The sequence below is a fragment of the Drosophila hydei genome, unplaced genomic scaffold (assembly GCF_003285905.1).
Source record: "Drosophila hydei strain 15085-1641.00,03,60 unplaced genomic scaffold, DhydRS2 tig00000001-arrow-pilon, whole genome shotgun sequence".
Taxonomy (NCBI): Eukaryota; Metazoa; Arthropoda; class Insecta; order Diptera; family Drosophilidae; genus Drosophila; species Drosophila hydei.
Genome location: NW_022045643.1, coordinates 245,026 through 261,261, shown reverse-complemented (window position 1 = coordinate 261,261; position 16,236 = coordinate 245,026). Strand labels below are relative to the sequence as shown.

At 39.6% G+C, this 16,236-nt stretch overlaps 5 protein-coding genes and 1 long non-coding RNA gene across 8 annotated transcripts; 3 read left to right on the top strand and 3 right to left on the bottom strand.

Annotated features, from left to right (window-relative positions):
* The first annotated feature begins 450 nt into the window (after window positions 1-450).
* On the top strand, window positions 451-1,275 carry LOC111595133 (fas-associated death domain protein-like). Its single transcript, XM_023308705.2, has 2 exons — window positions 451-465; window positions 517-1,275. The coding sequence occupies exon 2, from the start codon at window positions 524-526 to the stop codon at window positions 1,208-1,210; it is 687 nt and encodes a 228-aa protein (XP_023164473.2). The 5' UTR covers window positions 451-465; window positions 517-523; the 3' UTR covers window positions 1,211-1,275.
* A 639-nt stretch (window positions 1,276-1,914) lies between these two features.
* LOC111595134 (fas-associated death domain protein-like) lies at window positions 1,915-2,730 on the top strand. Its single transcript, XM_023308706.2, has one exon. The coding sequence runs from the start codon at window positions 2,019-2,021 to the stop codon at window positions 2,703-2,705; it is 687 nt and encodes a 228-aa protein (XP_023164474.2). The 5' UTR covers window positions 1,915-2,018; the 3' UTR covers window positions 2,706-2,730.
* A 50-nt stretch (window positions 2,731-2,780) lies between these two features.
* Window positions 2,781-5,895, bottom strand: LOC111595132 (eukaryotic translation initiation factor 4E1). Of its 2 annotated transcripts, none has more exons than XM_023308704.2 (5): window positions 5,731-5,895; window positions 3,540-3,925; window positions 3,378-3,477; window positions 3,221-3,308; window positions 2,781-3,157 (listed from the first exon to the last, which is right to left on the bottom strand). In XM_023308704.2, exons 1-5 carry the CDS (start codon window positions 5,752-5,754, stop codon window positions 2,994-2,996), a joined length of 762 nt encoding a protein of 253 aa, XP_023164472.1. In that variant the 5' UTR covers window positions 5,755-5,895; the 3' UTR covers window positions 2,781-2,993. The 2 variants fall into 2 exon arrangements, with proteins under 2 accessions (XP_023164472.1, XP_023164471.1); XM_023308703.2 differs by lacking the exon at window positions 5,731-5,895 and adding an exon at window positions 4,023-4,213.
* LOC111595138 lies at window positions 4,398-5,109 on the bottom strand. Of its 2 annotated transcripts, none has more exons than XR_002751171.2 (2): window positions 4,817-5,109; window positions 4,398-4,633 (listed from the first exon to the last, which is right to left on the bottom strand). It is a non-coding gene; the product is annotated as an uncharacterized LOC111595138 (long non-coding RNA). The 2 variants fall into 2 exon arrangements; XR_002751170.2 differs by having other exon boundaries at window positions 4,835-5,102.
* Window positions 5,896-6,178: 283 nt separating the features above from the next.
* Window positions 6,179-7,031, bottom strand: LOC111595042 (transmembrane protein 70 homolog, mitochondrial). The gene is made up of 2 exons (XM_023308567.1): window positions 6,450-7,031; window positions 6,179-6,382 (listed from the first exon to the last, which is right to left on the bottom strand). Exons 1-2 carry the CDS (start codon window positions 6,945-6,947, stop codon window positions 6,179-6,181), a joined length of 702 nt encoding a protein of 233 aa, XP_023164335.1. The 5' UTR covers window positions 6,948-7,031.
* An 8,095-nt stretch (window positions 7,032-15,126) lies between these two features.
* Window positions 15,127-16,170, top strand: LOC111595092 (peptidoglycan-recognition protein SD). Its single transcript, XM_023308651.2, has one exon. The coding sequence runs from the start codon at window positions 15,127-15,129 to the stop codon at window positions 15,703-15,705; it is 579 nt and encodes a 192-aa protein (XP_023164419.1). The 3' UTR covers window positions 15,706-16,170.
* Window positions 16,171-16,236: the final 66 nt, after the last annotated feature.

Sequence of the window (16,236 nt, the reverse complement as noted above, 5' to 3'; positions counted from 1 at the left end):
TTGAAGGTTTCAAAATAAATTTAAATTTCTATTGCACTTCGACGTAGGTTTTTAAGGCAATGAACTTTTATAATATCTGAGAGACGCAAATGTGAATGCATGTGTGTGTGTGTGTGTTTGTGCGTGCCTAGTATTATATATTTTGCTAATGCACAATAAATTAATTAAATTGATTTATTTAATATGAGTTTTTGGCGCAACAACACGACCAATAATCCGTATTGTTCACGATTGCACATATTTATATTTATTTGACCAGATGCAATCTGTTATAGTTACAAATAAAACAAAGACATTTTAATTTAACCTGCGACATAAAAGCACTTGCACAGACAAGAGCTGCGACAACACTGCAGAGTGACTGCACCCTGCAATTATGAAAATACTTGCTTTCAGTGTTAGTCGATTATACTTCCTGATTTCGATAAATGAAATTTGGTTACCCTAACAATCGATATGTTTCAAGTATGTGCATTAATAGTAAAACAATAATAACAGAAATTTTAATATTTTAAGCTCTACCATGGATACGGGAGTCCACTGGAGCTACGATGTGCTCAAGAAAATGGAAATCGAAGGTGCCAGCGAACATGATTTGGATTGGCTGAAGGAATCGTTTGCCATCGAAATCGGATCTCCAAAAAATGTAAATCGTATAAATACTATAAAAGACTTAATTGACTGCCTGGAACAGGGCGGTCAAATCAGTGAAGAGAATATTGAACCACTGCTTAGTCTTGGCAAGAATAATATGCAACCCCAAGAGGCGGTAGACAATTACCTTAGAGTTGAGCGCAGAGCAGCTATAAACTGCTTCCAGGAATTAAGTCTAGCCGAAGAACTAAAACAACAATTGTACATCAATCCACAGCGAGCTGCACAGCCAGCAGTCGCAGCTCCACAACATTGTGTGACTGTGACGCAATTTAAAGAAGCGAAGCGCGCTGCTGTTTTTAAAAAAATTTCCCAGCAACTCGGTCGCTCTTGGCGAGATTTGGGCCGCAAGCTAAACATAAGTGAAGGTACCATGGACGAAATTGAGATGCTCTACCCACAGGATTTCAAATCGCGCATTTTGCGACTGCTCCAGATCTTTGAGGAGGACGAATGTAACGACCCCAGGCAACTGCTATTGCAACTGTGTCGTGGACTTTCAGAATGTGGACGGAAGGACTTGCGATACCGAGTGGAGCAAATAATGTCTCACTAGAAGCTATGTGATTACATTGCATTTTTTTTTCCATGAACAATAAAACTCCGTCTTCTGACAATTGGTTTGATTATATGCCAGTAATACGGGCTATGCGAAAAATGCGTTACAAAAAAACAGTTGCATAATTTAGAGATCATTTTTAGCATTTTTACAAAGTATAAATCGATTTAACACTCGAACTCTGTTTGACCATTGTATCCTTATGCAGTTGGTATTGAAGCAAATTTTAGCGTCCCAGACGCAGGGCATCCCGTAACTTGTATTCATTCTCTAGAGAGGAAACCGTTTTTGCCTTTCGCAGTACATATGGCTAAAAAGTAACATTTATATAATAAAATATATTTTTCTAATTTTCGCAATTGCCCGTGAACTAACCTGGCAGTGGTAGTGTTCGATATGCTGATATTGTTGCTGAAGCTTCTGCTTTGTTATTGTTTTAAATTTTTTTGTTGCCTCGATTTTTATTTGCTGACCGTTGGCTTTAGCATTTCATAATTTTTTGATATGTGTAAATTGCAATCTTTACTATTTATGAATGAACATATTTATATGTATTTGAATAGTTGTACTCACGTCTTATCACAAATAAAAAACTATTTTAATTTAACTGGCGACATACATTAAATTGCGCCCACAAGGGTTCCAATAGCATTGCAGTGTGGGCGTATATTTCATCTATGAACATCGATTACACTTTACGTTTTTGGAAACTGAAACCAAATTGGTCACCCTAACAATCGATACATCGCGGATCTGTGTATTTTTAGTAAAATAAATAATTTTGATATTTCATTACTTTAAGATCATGGCTGCAGAAGTTCACTGGGGCTATGATTTGCTCAAGAAAATGGCTATTGAAGGAGTCACCAGCAATGACTTGCATTACCTGAAGAAAACCTTTGTCAATGAAATAGGATCCCCAAGAAAATTGGATCGCATAAATACTATAGAAGACTTAATCGACTGCCTGGAACGGGGTGATCGAATTAGTGAGGAGAATGTTGAACCACTGCGTAATCTTGGCATGAATAATATGCAACTGCAGGTGGCGGTAGACAATTACCAAAGAGTTGAGCGCAGAGCAGTTATAAACTGCTATCAGGAACAAAGAGTAGCCGAAGAGCTACAAATGCAGTTGCACATCAATCCACATCGAGTTGTACAGCCAGCAGCCGCAGCTCCACAGAATTATGTGACTGTGGCGCAGCTTACAGATGAGAAGCGTGCTGCAGTTTTTAAAAAAATTTCCGAACAACTCGGTCGTTCATGGCGTGATTTGGGTCGAAAGCTAAGCATAAGCGAAGGTGCTATGGACGAAATTGAGATGCGCTACCCACAGGATCTCAAATCGCGCATTTTGCGACTTCTCCAGATCTTTGAGGAGGATGAATGCAACGACCCAAGGCAACTGCTATTGCAGCTGTGCCGTGGACTTTCAGAATGCGGACGGAAGGACCTGCGACGCAGAGTGGAGCAAATAATGTCTCACTAGCAGTTATATGTAATTCCATTGTATAGTTTATCTAACAGTATAGAAAGTATAATTTCTTTTTCAAACCTTAGTTTTCTTTATTTTTCGCAAATTCCATGACTAAAAAAGCGGCGCGTCTAATAATACGCTCCACTTTCTGATAACAAGAGGATGTCTCTCGTTTATTTCCTTTTTTTGGATCAGTTTGTTTACGTTGCTATGAATGGATTGGTTATAGACCAGTAATAAAGGCAACGCAAAAGAGCTAAAAAAAACTGTTGCAAAATTTAGAGAGCATTGCTCGAAATTTTACAAAGTATAAATCGATTTGACACTCGAACCCTGTTTGACCATGGTGTCCTTATGCAGTTGGTATTGAAGCAAATTTTGGCGTCCCAGACGCAGGGCGTCACGCAGTTTGTGTCCTATCTCTAGAGCGGCTTCCTCATTGTTGCCATTTGCAGTCCATATGGCTAAAAAGTACAATAATACACATTAACATTTGTCTAATTGTTCCAATTGCAGGGACATCTTACATATCTTATTGCTTTTGGCGCGAATATTGACAACAGCGCCACAGATCTGATCGGAATGATCGAATGCCTCACCAATCAAACAGAGCAGCTAGAAGAAAATACAAAATTATAACAATGGAAATTAGATTGCTTATATTTGGGTCACTTGATCACTTACCACATCGAGCCACAAGTTGTCCAAATCGTTCTTGGAGCTTTTGTTCAGTGTGATCACCCAGCGACCACCCTGCTTATTGGCAGCATCCTCCCACATTGGGCTAAATAGCACAATGGTTTAGAATTGCCTTAAATATAGCTATATACGTATATATATTCTTACCGAATGCCCTTCTTGAATAAAGAATAATCGCTGCCCAGTTTTATTTCAGATGGTGGCTTAATATGATTGTACAGACTCCAGAAGTCCTCGACTGTATCAAAGCTGGTAATTTCGTTTAGCATATCCTCCCAGGATTTGGTACGATCGTTCTCCAAATACCATAGGGTCCACGTATTCTGCAGCGGGTGTTTAAACAAATGCTCGGTGCGCACAGCTCCATCATCGGACTGTTGCTCGGCGACAACCTTTGCTTCCTCTTTGTTGGAAGCAACTTCGGTATCAGCAACTGCGGCAACAGCACTGGTTGGAGTTGGTTCCGGACGACCAGGCGCTACTGTGTTAGCGCTAGCATTGGCCTGTTCATTGCCAGCAGTCACATTGCTGCTCTGTTAAAATAAAAAGAGTTAAAACTAAATCAAATAAATTTGCCAATGAACAGCTAGAGTGAGGCGAATTCATTGGCAAATCAATTTTTACGTTTACTTTGAACATAGACTTGGGGTTGGCAAAATTCTTCATTCTGTGAAAGTCGCTCTGCATGTTGAGGCCGAACGAGTCGAAGAGGCTTTCGCCGCTGTTTCTGACGATGGCAGGGAGCGTGAGCGCGAGCTTTTGCGAGTGGGAGCGGCGAGACGATCAGACACTGATTCACTTGACGCGTTCACTAGTCGTTGCTGTGTATCGTATATACATATATACATATATATTTATATATGTGTGTATATATATATATATATATGTATAGATATGTGCGTTTTGAATGTATGTGGATGTGTATGTGTGTGTGCGTGCGTGAAGCTTTTCTTTTGTACTTTCCTATTTGTATGTAAATAACGGGCCGGGTGGAATTATTGCTTATTGCAGTATTTTAATTTTTGCCTCTTCTGTCAGTTGAGCCAAGCTGAGAGACGCTTACAAAACCGATTTTTGTTAGATTCTGGAGATTTAGTGGATGTCATTGACATTACACTGTCACTTTGCACTTATGTATGTCTTTTACTTTATTTATTTATTTTTTTTTTGCAGAGAGCTAAACTTGTTCAACTCGTGTGTTCAATTCGCGGCCGCTTTTACTTTCGATTTGTGCACAATTACTATGTATGTTGTATTTATATATATATATATATACATATATAAATATATATATATATTTATATGTCCTTTATTTGTTAAAAATAATACACGAAATATCTTTTTTCGGTACTGGAAATGGAAGTACAAATTCCGAAATGAATGTGTTGCTTGCACGCTAAAATTTACGACTACACAACACACACATCTGTCTGAATACACACAGTTTGCCTGGATCTTTCGTTTTTCTCACTGGCAACTTTTGATCTTTGTGGCAAATGAGAAGAAAGAAAAAAAAAACTGAATAATATATTTAATTTAGATATAATTTGAGTGTGCAAGTCCCGATAAGTGCGGCGGCGAATAACTCAAAGCCAACGGACTAAACTGAACTGTTCATTTGACGTTAGCTGCAATAAAAGTCTAAAGCAAAGCGTCGCAGTCGCCATGGCAAAAAAAAAACTTAACTGTTGTTTCTCATGTTGGCTGCTGCTTTGTTTCTCATTGCAGTAATTTAGTTTTCTGTTTCTCCTGCTTCACCTACTTTTTATGCTGCACACACATACACATGTACACTCACACACACACACCTGTATTTGAACATATATGTATATGTATATATATATATCTATATATCTATGTACATGTATATAAAAAAGCGAGTAAGGCGTGTGTGCGCGAGTAGTTTCAGCGAATTCCAGCGACCGAGCGACACCAAAGAAAGAATGACAACCTCAGAGGCAAACTCGCGGCGTGTTTTTAAAGAGCATACGAAAGACACACACAACACACACGGCACAGCATATGCAAATGGAGAGAGCAACTTCGTAACGTAGCGCGAGAAAACTTTACGTAGACAACAGCGTGTAGATAATAATTAACTTTACTCCATTACGTTAACGGCAAAGAACAGAAGTGTGGATGTGTACGTAATTTAACTAATGGAAAAATGTAAATTGAAAATCTAGTGATGACTTGCCACGCCAGCTGCACTCATATACTGCGTGTGTGTGTGTTCATTCCCCTTCCTGCTCGCTCCCCTCTTGTGCAACAGCCCTGTTTATCGACGACCCTGCCACGGCTGAAACCATGCGGCACACATTTATCATATTTTTCTTACCTTTTCGTTCTCTGACACTACCATGATGTCAATGAGAATTTGTTTTAGAAATTACCGTATTATACGCACTCGATTTGCGTACTAAGACACCCGGTAATTATCTGTTAAACGTTAAATAATTGCGTCTGGCTAACTTTGTAAGTTCAATACAGCGTGACCGAATCTAAACCGATCTGAAAATATTTTTAGTATTTATTTCATTTATTTTAATGCTATTTTACTATTACTTTTGCTGGTCACACTAACATTATACAAGCGTAGTCTCACACAGCTGTTTTCGTTTAACAGACTGTTAATTCTCTGTACAATTTAAAAATGTGTTCTAAAATCTGAGAAAAACAATAAGCTGTTATGACATTGTTTCAATAAGCAGAAACATTATAAATTTTTATATCTTGAATACTCATACAACTATATAAAAATTAATTTTCATACATTTATTTACTTATTACTTTTTCTTTTGAATTGGATCCGATTCAAGCTTTAAATTTAATTTAAAGTCTATAGGCTTATCATAGCCCATAATGCGAACATAATGTTCGGGATCATCAAAGAGCGCTGGGTCAACGAAGAGCGGGCGATTTTTTACCAAAAACGAGGTAAACATGCCCGGAACCTCCGGCACAGTCACGTCACTTGCTCGAAATTTCGTCTAGAACAAAAAAAAACAAATTTGAATTATAAACTGAATCACAGCTCAATCGGAACGCTTGACTCACTTTGATCTTCAACAGTATTAAGGATATTGTGGTAGCAATGTATTCATCCGTAGCTTGATTGTAGTGCAGTTCCGTCACATACTTCTTGGTCACAAAATGTAGCAGCAAAGGCGTCACAAAGGTAAAGAAACCACCTACCGAGCATAGGAAGATGGCCATGCCCGTGCCACCTATTTTAATGCCCTGCTCCATGAGAACGGGCTGAGCAGCCAAGCCGGCCAAACTGGTGGTCAGCGAGAAGAGCTTCACCATTCTCATTCGTGGAGCCAATGTTCCATAATATATACGTTTAAGATCTTTAGCCTCCGAATCCTTATCAGCCACTCGCGTTGTCAACCATCTGTGTTGATTCTGTTGTTTTTGCTGGCGGTGCAATTGTGCTGTGTGTAATTGTGTTCTTGACCAGGCCGCAATTCCGCAACTAGGCTGCACTTGAACAGCCCGACTCATATGCATCAGGGCCAGCGTAAATTGCTTGCCATAGCGTATTGTAAACATTTTATTAACTTCTTTTTTACTAAGAATTCACTAGTTTTTTTCTAAGTGGCTGCTTGCAAATGCTTTATTATTGAATAACATATCACATTTTGAAAACAGCTGTGCTGTTAACACATGTTGCAGGCTGTTAAGCGAACGCATATTGAATGACGTGAAGTTGGTTGCGCTAGTCAGAGTGTGGTCGATCCATTTGTGGGATTAATGTGCGCGACATTTGAAACTAGAAAATTAACTATTAAATTCGAATATATGCGTATGCTTAAATGCACATATCTAAATGAGATTAGCATCTTTACTTAACAGCCAACTGCATACATTATGCTGTTCTATTTAGGTTGAATACAGCAAATTAACACAGAGAATATTAGCTTAAGAATGGATATGCCAATAATGGCAAAGCAATTATAATTGATATCAAAAACGTGCACAAACAAATGAAACTTGGAAGTAGCTCTGTTTGTTATATTTGTATGTAGAACATGCGTACATATATATCTATACATATGAATTGAAGCTGAATTCATAATCTGCTTAAATCGAGTATGAATTCAATGTGTGTGCCTGACTGTGTATGTTTTTGCTGTTGTTGCACTTGATTAACAATCAATTTTGTAATGTGCATGTTTGTGGAAAGCAATGCAAGCACACAAAATGCGCTTGTAAATGCACATTAATGCCAAACGAACAGATGGGTAGGCGTGGCACATATATATGCCACAGTGAAGACTCGCATAGGCGGCCGCCAATTGTGAGCTTAAGGGCAAAAGGCGAACATTCGTACATATGTATAATATATACTAAAAATGAGAACGAGAGCTTAAGGCTGTTCGCTAATAGACAGTTTTACTGTATATATACATATTTATGTACAATATATATGCATCTTTGCGCTGTTCGTTGCAACCGCAATTTTTAATTGATTTCGTATTTTAATTGTTAATATGTCAGAAATTTAATTTTTCTCTACATTCATTATTGAATGTTCTTTATGTGTGTTTTTGGTTCATTGCATGCCACAATTTGTGGCCTTGTTGCATGTCCATAATTTGTTTTCTATGTCAAGTGCTCAAAACGAGTTACAATCTAGCTGCATCTACCTTTTCCACTTCCACTACCACTCCCTCTCCCGTTCTCTCTTCCCCCTCTCTATCTATCTCTGTCTCTTTTTAATGCACTGAGGCGTAACTAATCAACAATTTTCAAAGTGACCAAAAATCACATTTGAGTTGAATTTGGATTTGACTCTCTTTCCACTGCGAATCGGTCAACTGCTCTTGTGACATGTGCATACGCCTGCCACGCCCACCTGCCTGCCCGCCTGCTGTGGCAATCCTTTTGTTATCCGTGCCTTTTGTTGTCATTTCATTATTGTTATTTCATGCATCATATGCACTGCGCCCCCATCCCATCCCTTTTCGCTGTCTCACTCCCTCGCTCCGAATTTCGTATGCAGACGAGCCAAAATAATTCATGACCAAAAAGTAGCATTGATATATGAAGCGATGAAGCTGAGAGAGGGAGATGCAAAGAGGGTGCTAGCTTAGGCAGCGCAAATTGCACACTCAAATAAACTGCACTATTAATTTGATTATTATTTTTTAAACCTCCTGCCATACAAATATATACGATATATATATATATATATATATATATATATATATATTTATATACATATATACATATATATCGAATTCTGATTAATGTAATTTCTGGTTACATTTGCCTCTTGCTTAATTCAATTTTTTCGCTTAATTTATAAATTATGCACAATTATGAATTTTTGTTGCGCTCAAAATCTATCAGCGAAAAAACTCAACTCAAAATTAGCTCAACACAAGTGCTGCTGCAGGCACTCATTTGCTCCTTACGTTATTCTGCAAAGGCATGCTGCAACATGTTGCGTTCGCTGTTTGATGTTGCGTTCGTTAAGGAGAGCATCGAACTCGTATACGCAACATTGTGAGTTGCCTGTTGTGTGTATCCTGTTTGATGCAACACGCTGTGTGAATTATGCGAGTTGCTGCTTGTGTTCGAATGCAGCCTGAGTGTAACTCAGTTGTGATGTCTTCATTGGGGAAATTCATTCGAGTGGAGTGCCTTTATAATATAATCCCTTTAAGTCCGTTGCCTGCAAGACTTTGCCAGCACTCAAAATTCCACTCAAACTTAGTTTAGTAGCTCAAACATAAATGTAAATGTAATTACAATTAACTTTCTAATGAGCCTTGCTGCAAAAGATGTTGCCAAGGAGGAAAGGCAGCCTGTGAAATTCACACGATTCGTAAAACGCGTTTTTGTAATTGTTGAATATTTGCATGCAGTTTGAGTACTGCCTGGACCTCCACAGCTAGACGTGCAATAAATCATTTAAAATTCACTTTAACACGCGCAAAACACCCAGCCACATCCTGACCAACCAGACCGAGATAGACAAGGTAAAAGAGAGAGTGAGAGAGAAAGAAGGAGATGGAGAGGGAGAGGGAGAGGACGAGAAGGAAAGATGTAGGATCAACGACGCATGCAGTTTTCATAGCGAGTCCCAAAGGGAGAAGGGGCCAGTTGTTTGGCGAAATGCTAAACTAAATGCTGGAATAATTACAGACTTAAACTATGCGCATATTCAAAAACAAGCAAAAAGAATGCGATGAGCATACAAGCCGATGTCCAGGATGTGCACACCAGGCCATACAAAGACTACAAATTTTGAGAACTCGCTCGTACAGGTGGCAAATGGAAACATTGTATGCTATCTAGTCGTGTGTACAGTAAAAGCTCCAAAAAACAGGATAAATATATATACATGCTTCATTTTGAGTATTTTTTACTAAGCAAATTTAACGAACAAAATTAAACTAATATTTGAATTATATCGATAACGAAAAATCTTTAAGTAATCGAAAATTTGTAATTTACTAGTGCACAATATCCGTTTCTTTTATGTCAATAACATTTATTTCTATTAATTTATTACTTCTTTTATCGTACTTGTGCACTATAGCCAATACTCACCGTAATTGGGGTGTGTGTGTGTGCATATGGGTTTGCCTATGAAAATATGCTTTTTCATTGTCAAGCATATATTTTTCTACCTTTCGTATTTTTGCAGCATAATTCATGTTCACGCTAACTCAGTGCCATTATAATGTTTCGTTAAGTTATGTTTCGGTTTTGTTGTACTCTACAAATTGGTAGTTCATTTCGTGCACATTTTCGCTTGGTTAGATTGTAAATTGGTTTATAATTTATACGCCCTTTCGAGTGTGCAGCCAGCCAAGCCATAATTTTCAACGTTTAATAAAGACAAATGTGTAGCAAATGGGTCAATTTCGGGGCACATGGCTTTTGAATTATAGTTTCTCAGCAGCATTGTATACTTATATTTTTTATCATTTATCTAGTATTTAATTTAGATTGCTGTTGTGAACAGCGTACCTCCCTTATCTGCACTAGCAAGCAACAAGGATCTGTCGATAAGTTCAGCTAGTGAGGAGTGGATCAGTTATCGTTAAGTCCAAGTGTCATTATCGAACCATCGAAAACGCTGTCACAAATGAATTCAGTTAAAAGTTAAAAAGCACATTAATTAATGGTATACATATTTAATGTTAGTTTCATCAAGCAGCAGATATAATTCACTTTGCCCACTTTTCCAGCAGCTTGCTTTGTCCTATTTTGCTATTTTCTATTAGTAACTTGGTCGCTTTGGTAACGGACAACGGGCAACGGGCAACGGGTAACGAGTAACGGGTAGCGCACAAGTTGTACTAAAATAATTACTGACAAAGCCTTAAATATTAAATTACACACTTATTTATTTTTGCCAAAGGAGAAGAGGTGTAACGGGCGGCATATGGAGCCGCAATAATGAGAAGCTGCAACTACTCGACACTCGTGTCTGGTCCTGTCGCACTTCCTGCTCTTCGCCTGCTGCTACAATGTCCTTGTCCACGTCCTTTGGCTGGGCTATTCAAATACCTTTTCAGCCACTCTGCACTGCCCTGCGCAGCACTTTGCCATGGCCAGTGGCACTGGCACTGCTACTGCCACTGCCACTGCTACTGCCACACTCTGGTGTTTACTTTGTGGTTATTTTGAGGCTACAAGTTGCAACTTTTACATTCGCAAGGCGAGGCGCAGGACCTTGTCCTGTGGCTGTGGCTATAGATGTGGCTTCGTGCTGCGGCTGTGTCTGTTGACTGTCAGGAAATATGCTTAGATGCTTACCTTAATCTAATGCAAATGAAATGACAGCCGAGTGGGCGACTCTTTGCTCATCGATTTGGTGTCCTTTCATTAACCTAGATTGCGTGCAAAAAAAAGAAGCAAAATCTTAAATTTCAATAAGCTGACTACTGAGGCGAGGCCATACGAATGGGTTTACCAGTTAGTCCCAACGAAGTTTTATGCCTGTCCAGATGCATGTGCATCCATGTCTTTGTTTCTGCACCGACGCGCAGCGGACTTTGCCTTCAAGCTGTCTGCCAGCATTTAAATCAAAATTAAACCCACCGAAAATAAGCTACTGTTAGATATGAGGGGGTTGTACATATGGGCGGCAAAACTGTACTGTAGTGCTCTAGTTGCAGCAACAGTCAAGTGTCCAAAGTCAATGGCTGCTGTTGGCTGCTGCCTGTTGTGCTGCTGGGCAAACGTTGCGTATACGTAACGTGCTGTTTGTTTTCTTGTCCTGCGATTTAACAGACAACGCCTCCGTATGAACATGTATGTGTGAGTGTGTGGCGATTTAATAAAAATAGATGAGTAAACTGGCATTAGAGTGCCAGTGAGAGCGTGTGTGTGTGTGTGTGTGCGTGTGCCACACACAGACACGAACTTCATTGGCTTTGTGCCTTTGGCTCACTTCAAGCGTTACAAATTTAACTTTAAGCGTTTTGACGCTAAGTAGTTGATGGCAGCATCGCCAGCTACAGCAGCAGTTCCAGCTGCTGCAACCATTGGCAACTGCTTTTGAGTGCATTCCCACATTATTTCTTTAGAATATATCAAAAGTTATAGTTAAAGAGTTGCATGTTTGGAGAGCGCAGACACACATATTCCCAACGATATATATATATATATAGATACAATTTATATATGTGTGTATTTATAACGCCCGCCCGCCGTCACAGCGCATTTGCTTCCGGCACTTTGACTGCCTTGACTGGTTGATTCTAGTCAGCACGCTTCAATGCCAGAGCACAGCTTCCCCCTTCTCTTTCGGCTCCTGCTGACATACACGCATCCTTGAAGCGAAATTGAAGTGTTTGTGCGAAGCGCACAAGTGGCCAAAATGTGCATGAAAATAGCTTAGAGCAGCATGAAAATTGTGACAGCAGCAGCTGAAAGAGCAGCAGGACCAGCGAGTTTTTCCCCAAACTGATGTCGATGAGCTTCGCTTGCGCCAGCAACAGGACACAACGCCAACCACGCTTATGATCACAATGGAAATGCGAATGATAATGTTAAGATGAAAGGAGCAACGACTATATGGAAATGCGGATGCGAATGATGTTACGCATACTCGTTTCACTTTAATATTGCATTACACCCACACTCCTCGCATATATTTGAAGTTTCGTATCAGGAGCAAAGGCAAGAACAAGAAATCTGTTTGCCAACCGCCAAGGCGGCAGCAGGAGATGGCAAGCTCAACAGCTTGTTAACAAGTTAAAGTATTTCAATTTATTTTCTAATTAGCTTTTGGCTTTAAGTAAGTGAAAAATGTAGAACAAGAAATAGAATATATATACATTTATATGTTGACTAAATGTGGGACTTATGCAGTTTAATTAACTTCCTTTTGTTGTACAGCACGGCGTATGTGTAACGATAGCAACAATTGCTTTACTGTATACTATGACGCAGCTAAGCTGTTTAGCCTCAACCCAAATGATTTTGAATAATGAATGCAGTTGCATTTCCCTTGGCCCTTCGCCTCCCCACACTCCCGCACTCACAGTTGTCCCTGGCAACCAGATGCCAATTAGCCAATTAGCTGCTGCTTTGGCTTTAAATCTGAGCTACTTAGTTTTGTGGTTAAATCTTGGGCCAAGTGCTGCGCATGGCTTGACTTGGTGAAAATTCATAAACGAACTTTATTCATTAGTTGGCGACACAAGTCCAACAAACATCAACAGCAACGGCAACAGCAACAAAACTCGTAAGCGAAATAAGTTTCTGTGCAGCGAGTTGTTATGAAATTTAAGCAAGTTGTCATAAAAATGTTCACACCCAAATCGCATTACAAGAAACACCCAAAAAACCCAACCATTGCCGGGATGCATCGAATAACCACTGCCACAGCAAAGTTCGCCACCAAAATCCACTGTGGTTACAACTTTTGCTCTTTGGGGAAGGCTGCAGCTGCAGCTGTTGCTGCTGTTGCTACTGTTGCTGCTGTTGCAGTTGCCATTGCTATTGCTGCTGTAACTTGTTGTTGCTGCTGGCCACAACTTTTTGGCTGGCACAATTGACACCTTCGCTATGTGGGTGAAGTGGTCTTTAACGTGGCCTTAATGCAGCCTACCTACATCTTAATTTGGCTAGCAGCTTGCCAGGCGCCTCTTGTTATTGCCAGATGCTCAAAAGCTGAAAACTCAAAACTGAAAACTTTGCACACAGCAATTGAGGCGGATGAGCGACATTGTTTTTGCTTACGACAAAAACTAAACGTGCCCAATGCGAAATTCCACTAAATGCGCACAAAAAAACAATAAAAAGAAAAACAATAAAATTAAAATGAAAGCCAGTGGGAGTAAGGTAGGCGAGAGAGAGAGAGAGGGGTCGACTTGCAGATACCTTAACTATTAAATTGGTTCAGTTGAATAAGGATTTACCAGTTATAATCTTTTTTGAATGCCAATGGACAGCTTAGATACGCGGGAGCTACAAATCAGCGCTATCGACTGGTATATAATCCTAAAGGAATTCATTCAAAAATGTTTTCAAAAATCGAAAACTACAGAAACTGCGTATTGGTTACTTAAGCTGAGCAGGAACATAGCTGCTTTATAGAGTGAGAAGAATTCTAAGGAATAATTGAAGGTAGTACGTATGTGAAAGCACCCAATACACCCCAGTTGCCCATAATCAATGGGTATAGGTGATATAAAACGATTTCTTTAAGTTGTGCAAGTTCTTTTAATTTTAATTAAACGGATGAGCAGCAATTAGCGAAATAAATTCAACAATTTTGCAAATGAGCCAGGAATGGGGCCACAGCGGGCCAAGTCACTGCGAGCCCAAGTGGGCGTGGCAAGTGAATTTGTCGTAACTTTTGGCCGGAATGCGGGCCAAATAGCAAGCAAACAAAATAGAGCTGACAAAAAAATATGTTTTTACTGCAGAATTTAGAAGTTTAACAACAACAACAAGTTACAGAAGAGACAGAGGATAGAATGAGAGAGTGAGAAGTGAATGTGGAACTCGCTCCTTTCTATGGGCTCTTTGTATAGGGCCTTCAATTTTCAAGTTGAAACCCAACAAAAAAAATCTGTTTTTCGTGGCCTTTCAGCATCCATTTTTGGTAATTTTTTTTTTTTATGTTTATTCATTTTGGCTTTAATTGGAGCTCGCTTACTTGCATTTTCGTTGTCACTTTTGGATTTGCACCCCAAGAACTTAGCCATGGGCAAATGCATTCTATTCTTTCCCCTTTTGCTTCTTGCTGTACTTTTGCATTTAATTACGAAAGTTTTTTAATTAAATTACTGTGAAGAACATCTGTGTCAAGCTGAGGTTCTTTTTTCGGCTTAACATAATGGGCGAGAGAGCAGGCTAAATGACAGCTACCTCTATTTCCGTACTCTATCAATGTGAATCCCCGCATGAAACGAATATGATGTAATTGTATATTCCCCTTGTATCAAAAGAACAGCAAAAGAACATTGTAAACAGATTTTTGCTCTTTGGGGAAGCTCGTACAGTTTTAAAGCTGAGAGACAAATATATAAGTAAATATGGAATATGGAAAGTATATAAATAAATAAATAAAACAAGAGTTTTCCTAAGTATTGCCGCACAAAGCTGACAACTGTTTGAGTCGCCCTCGCAGCTGTTCCAATTGTGTATGCTTTTATATATGACGTTCACAGAAAAGTCACCTCGTCTATCTGCTCTTAGGTGCTTATCGGAGGTCAATAAGTGACAGCACATTCTCGAGCTTGCCTCAGTCACTGAAATGAGCTCCGCGTGGCGAGTACTGCTGGTTGTTGTAGCACTCACAGCTGCTAATGGGCAGAGTAGCGTGTCCATAGTTTCTCGCAAGGATTGGCATGCCCGGCCACCAAGTGGAGAAATGACACCAATGTCGCTGCCCCTGGGTCGGGCTGTGATTGCGCATACGGCTGGGCGTGGCTGCACCGACGATCAGAGCTGTGCCGAGCAGGTGGCCGGTATCCAGACGTATCAGATGGTTCGCTTGAAATACTCAGATATTAGCTATCACTATTTGGTTGGTGGCAACGGTCGCGTCTATGAGGCACGCAGTCCCAGCCAGCAGGGTGCAATAGCCGCTGGAAATAACGCCAACAGCTTGGCAATTGCCTTCATTGGAAACTTTGATTTGGAGCCACCCACAGATGCAGCACTGGCCGCTGCCCAGTCGTTGCTGGAGCATGCTGTCAGCCAGGGAGAGCTTGCCCAGAGTTATCAGCTGCTGGGCCACCGACAGTTGAGCGCCACCAAAAGCCCAGGCGACGCACTGTACACAGTTATAAGGAACTGGCCGCAATGGAGCAGCACAGGAGATGGGACATAGGAACAGGCGTTTGAGACAAGTGTTTAGATTTCGACACGTAAAGACCATTCCTTACACATTTATTGTAAATATAATTATGTATAATTTGTTGCTTGCTTAAATACGAATACTAAACTTTTAATTTTGTTGATCTGTTTTCTCATTTCATTTGTTTATTATTATTATTTTTTTTGTTTTCTTTCATCTCGATATACTCGCTCGCCTTACGTTTGGTTATCGCTTTTGCAAAGCTCCCCGGGAGCACTGGGCCACAATAGAGATTTGAGACATCACATAGCATTCACTGAACTTCCAAAATAAAAACCTAAACTAACTTTACAGAACCTTAAAGCACAGAAGCAAAAGAACAGCTCACTTAATGCAGAGAAGATTAGAGGCAAAACTAGCTGGCTAGCAACATAACCAATATCAATTGCTAATGCCAATATCAATTCAAATATATAGATATATATCTATAAATACATGTGTGTATATATATATGTAGATATATAGATTATGATTTAGAAAATAGAAATAGAAAACAAGGAACTA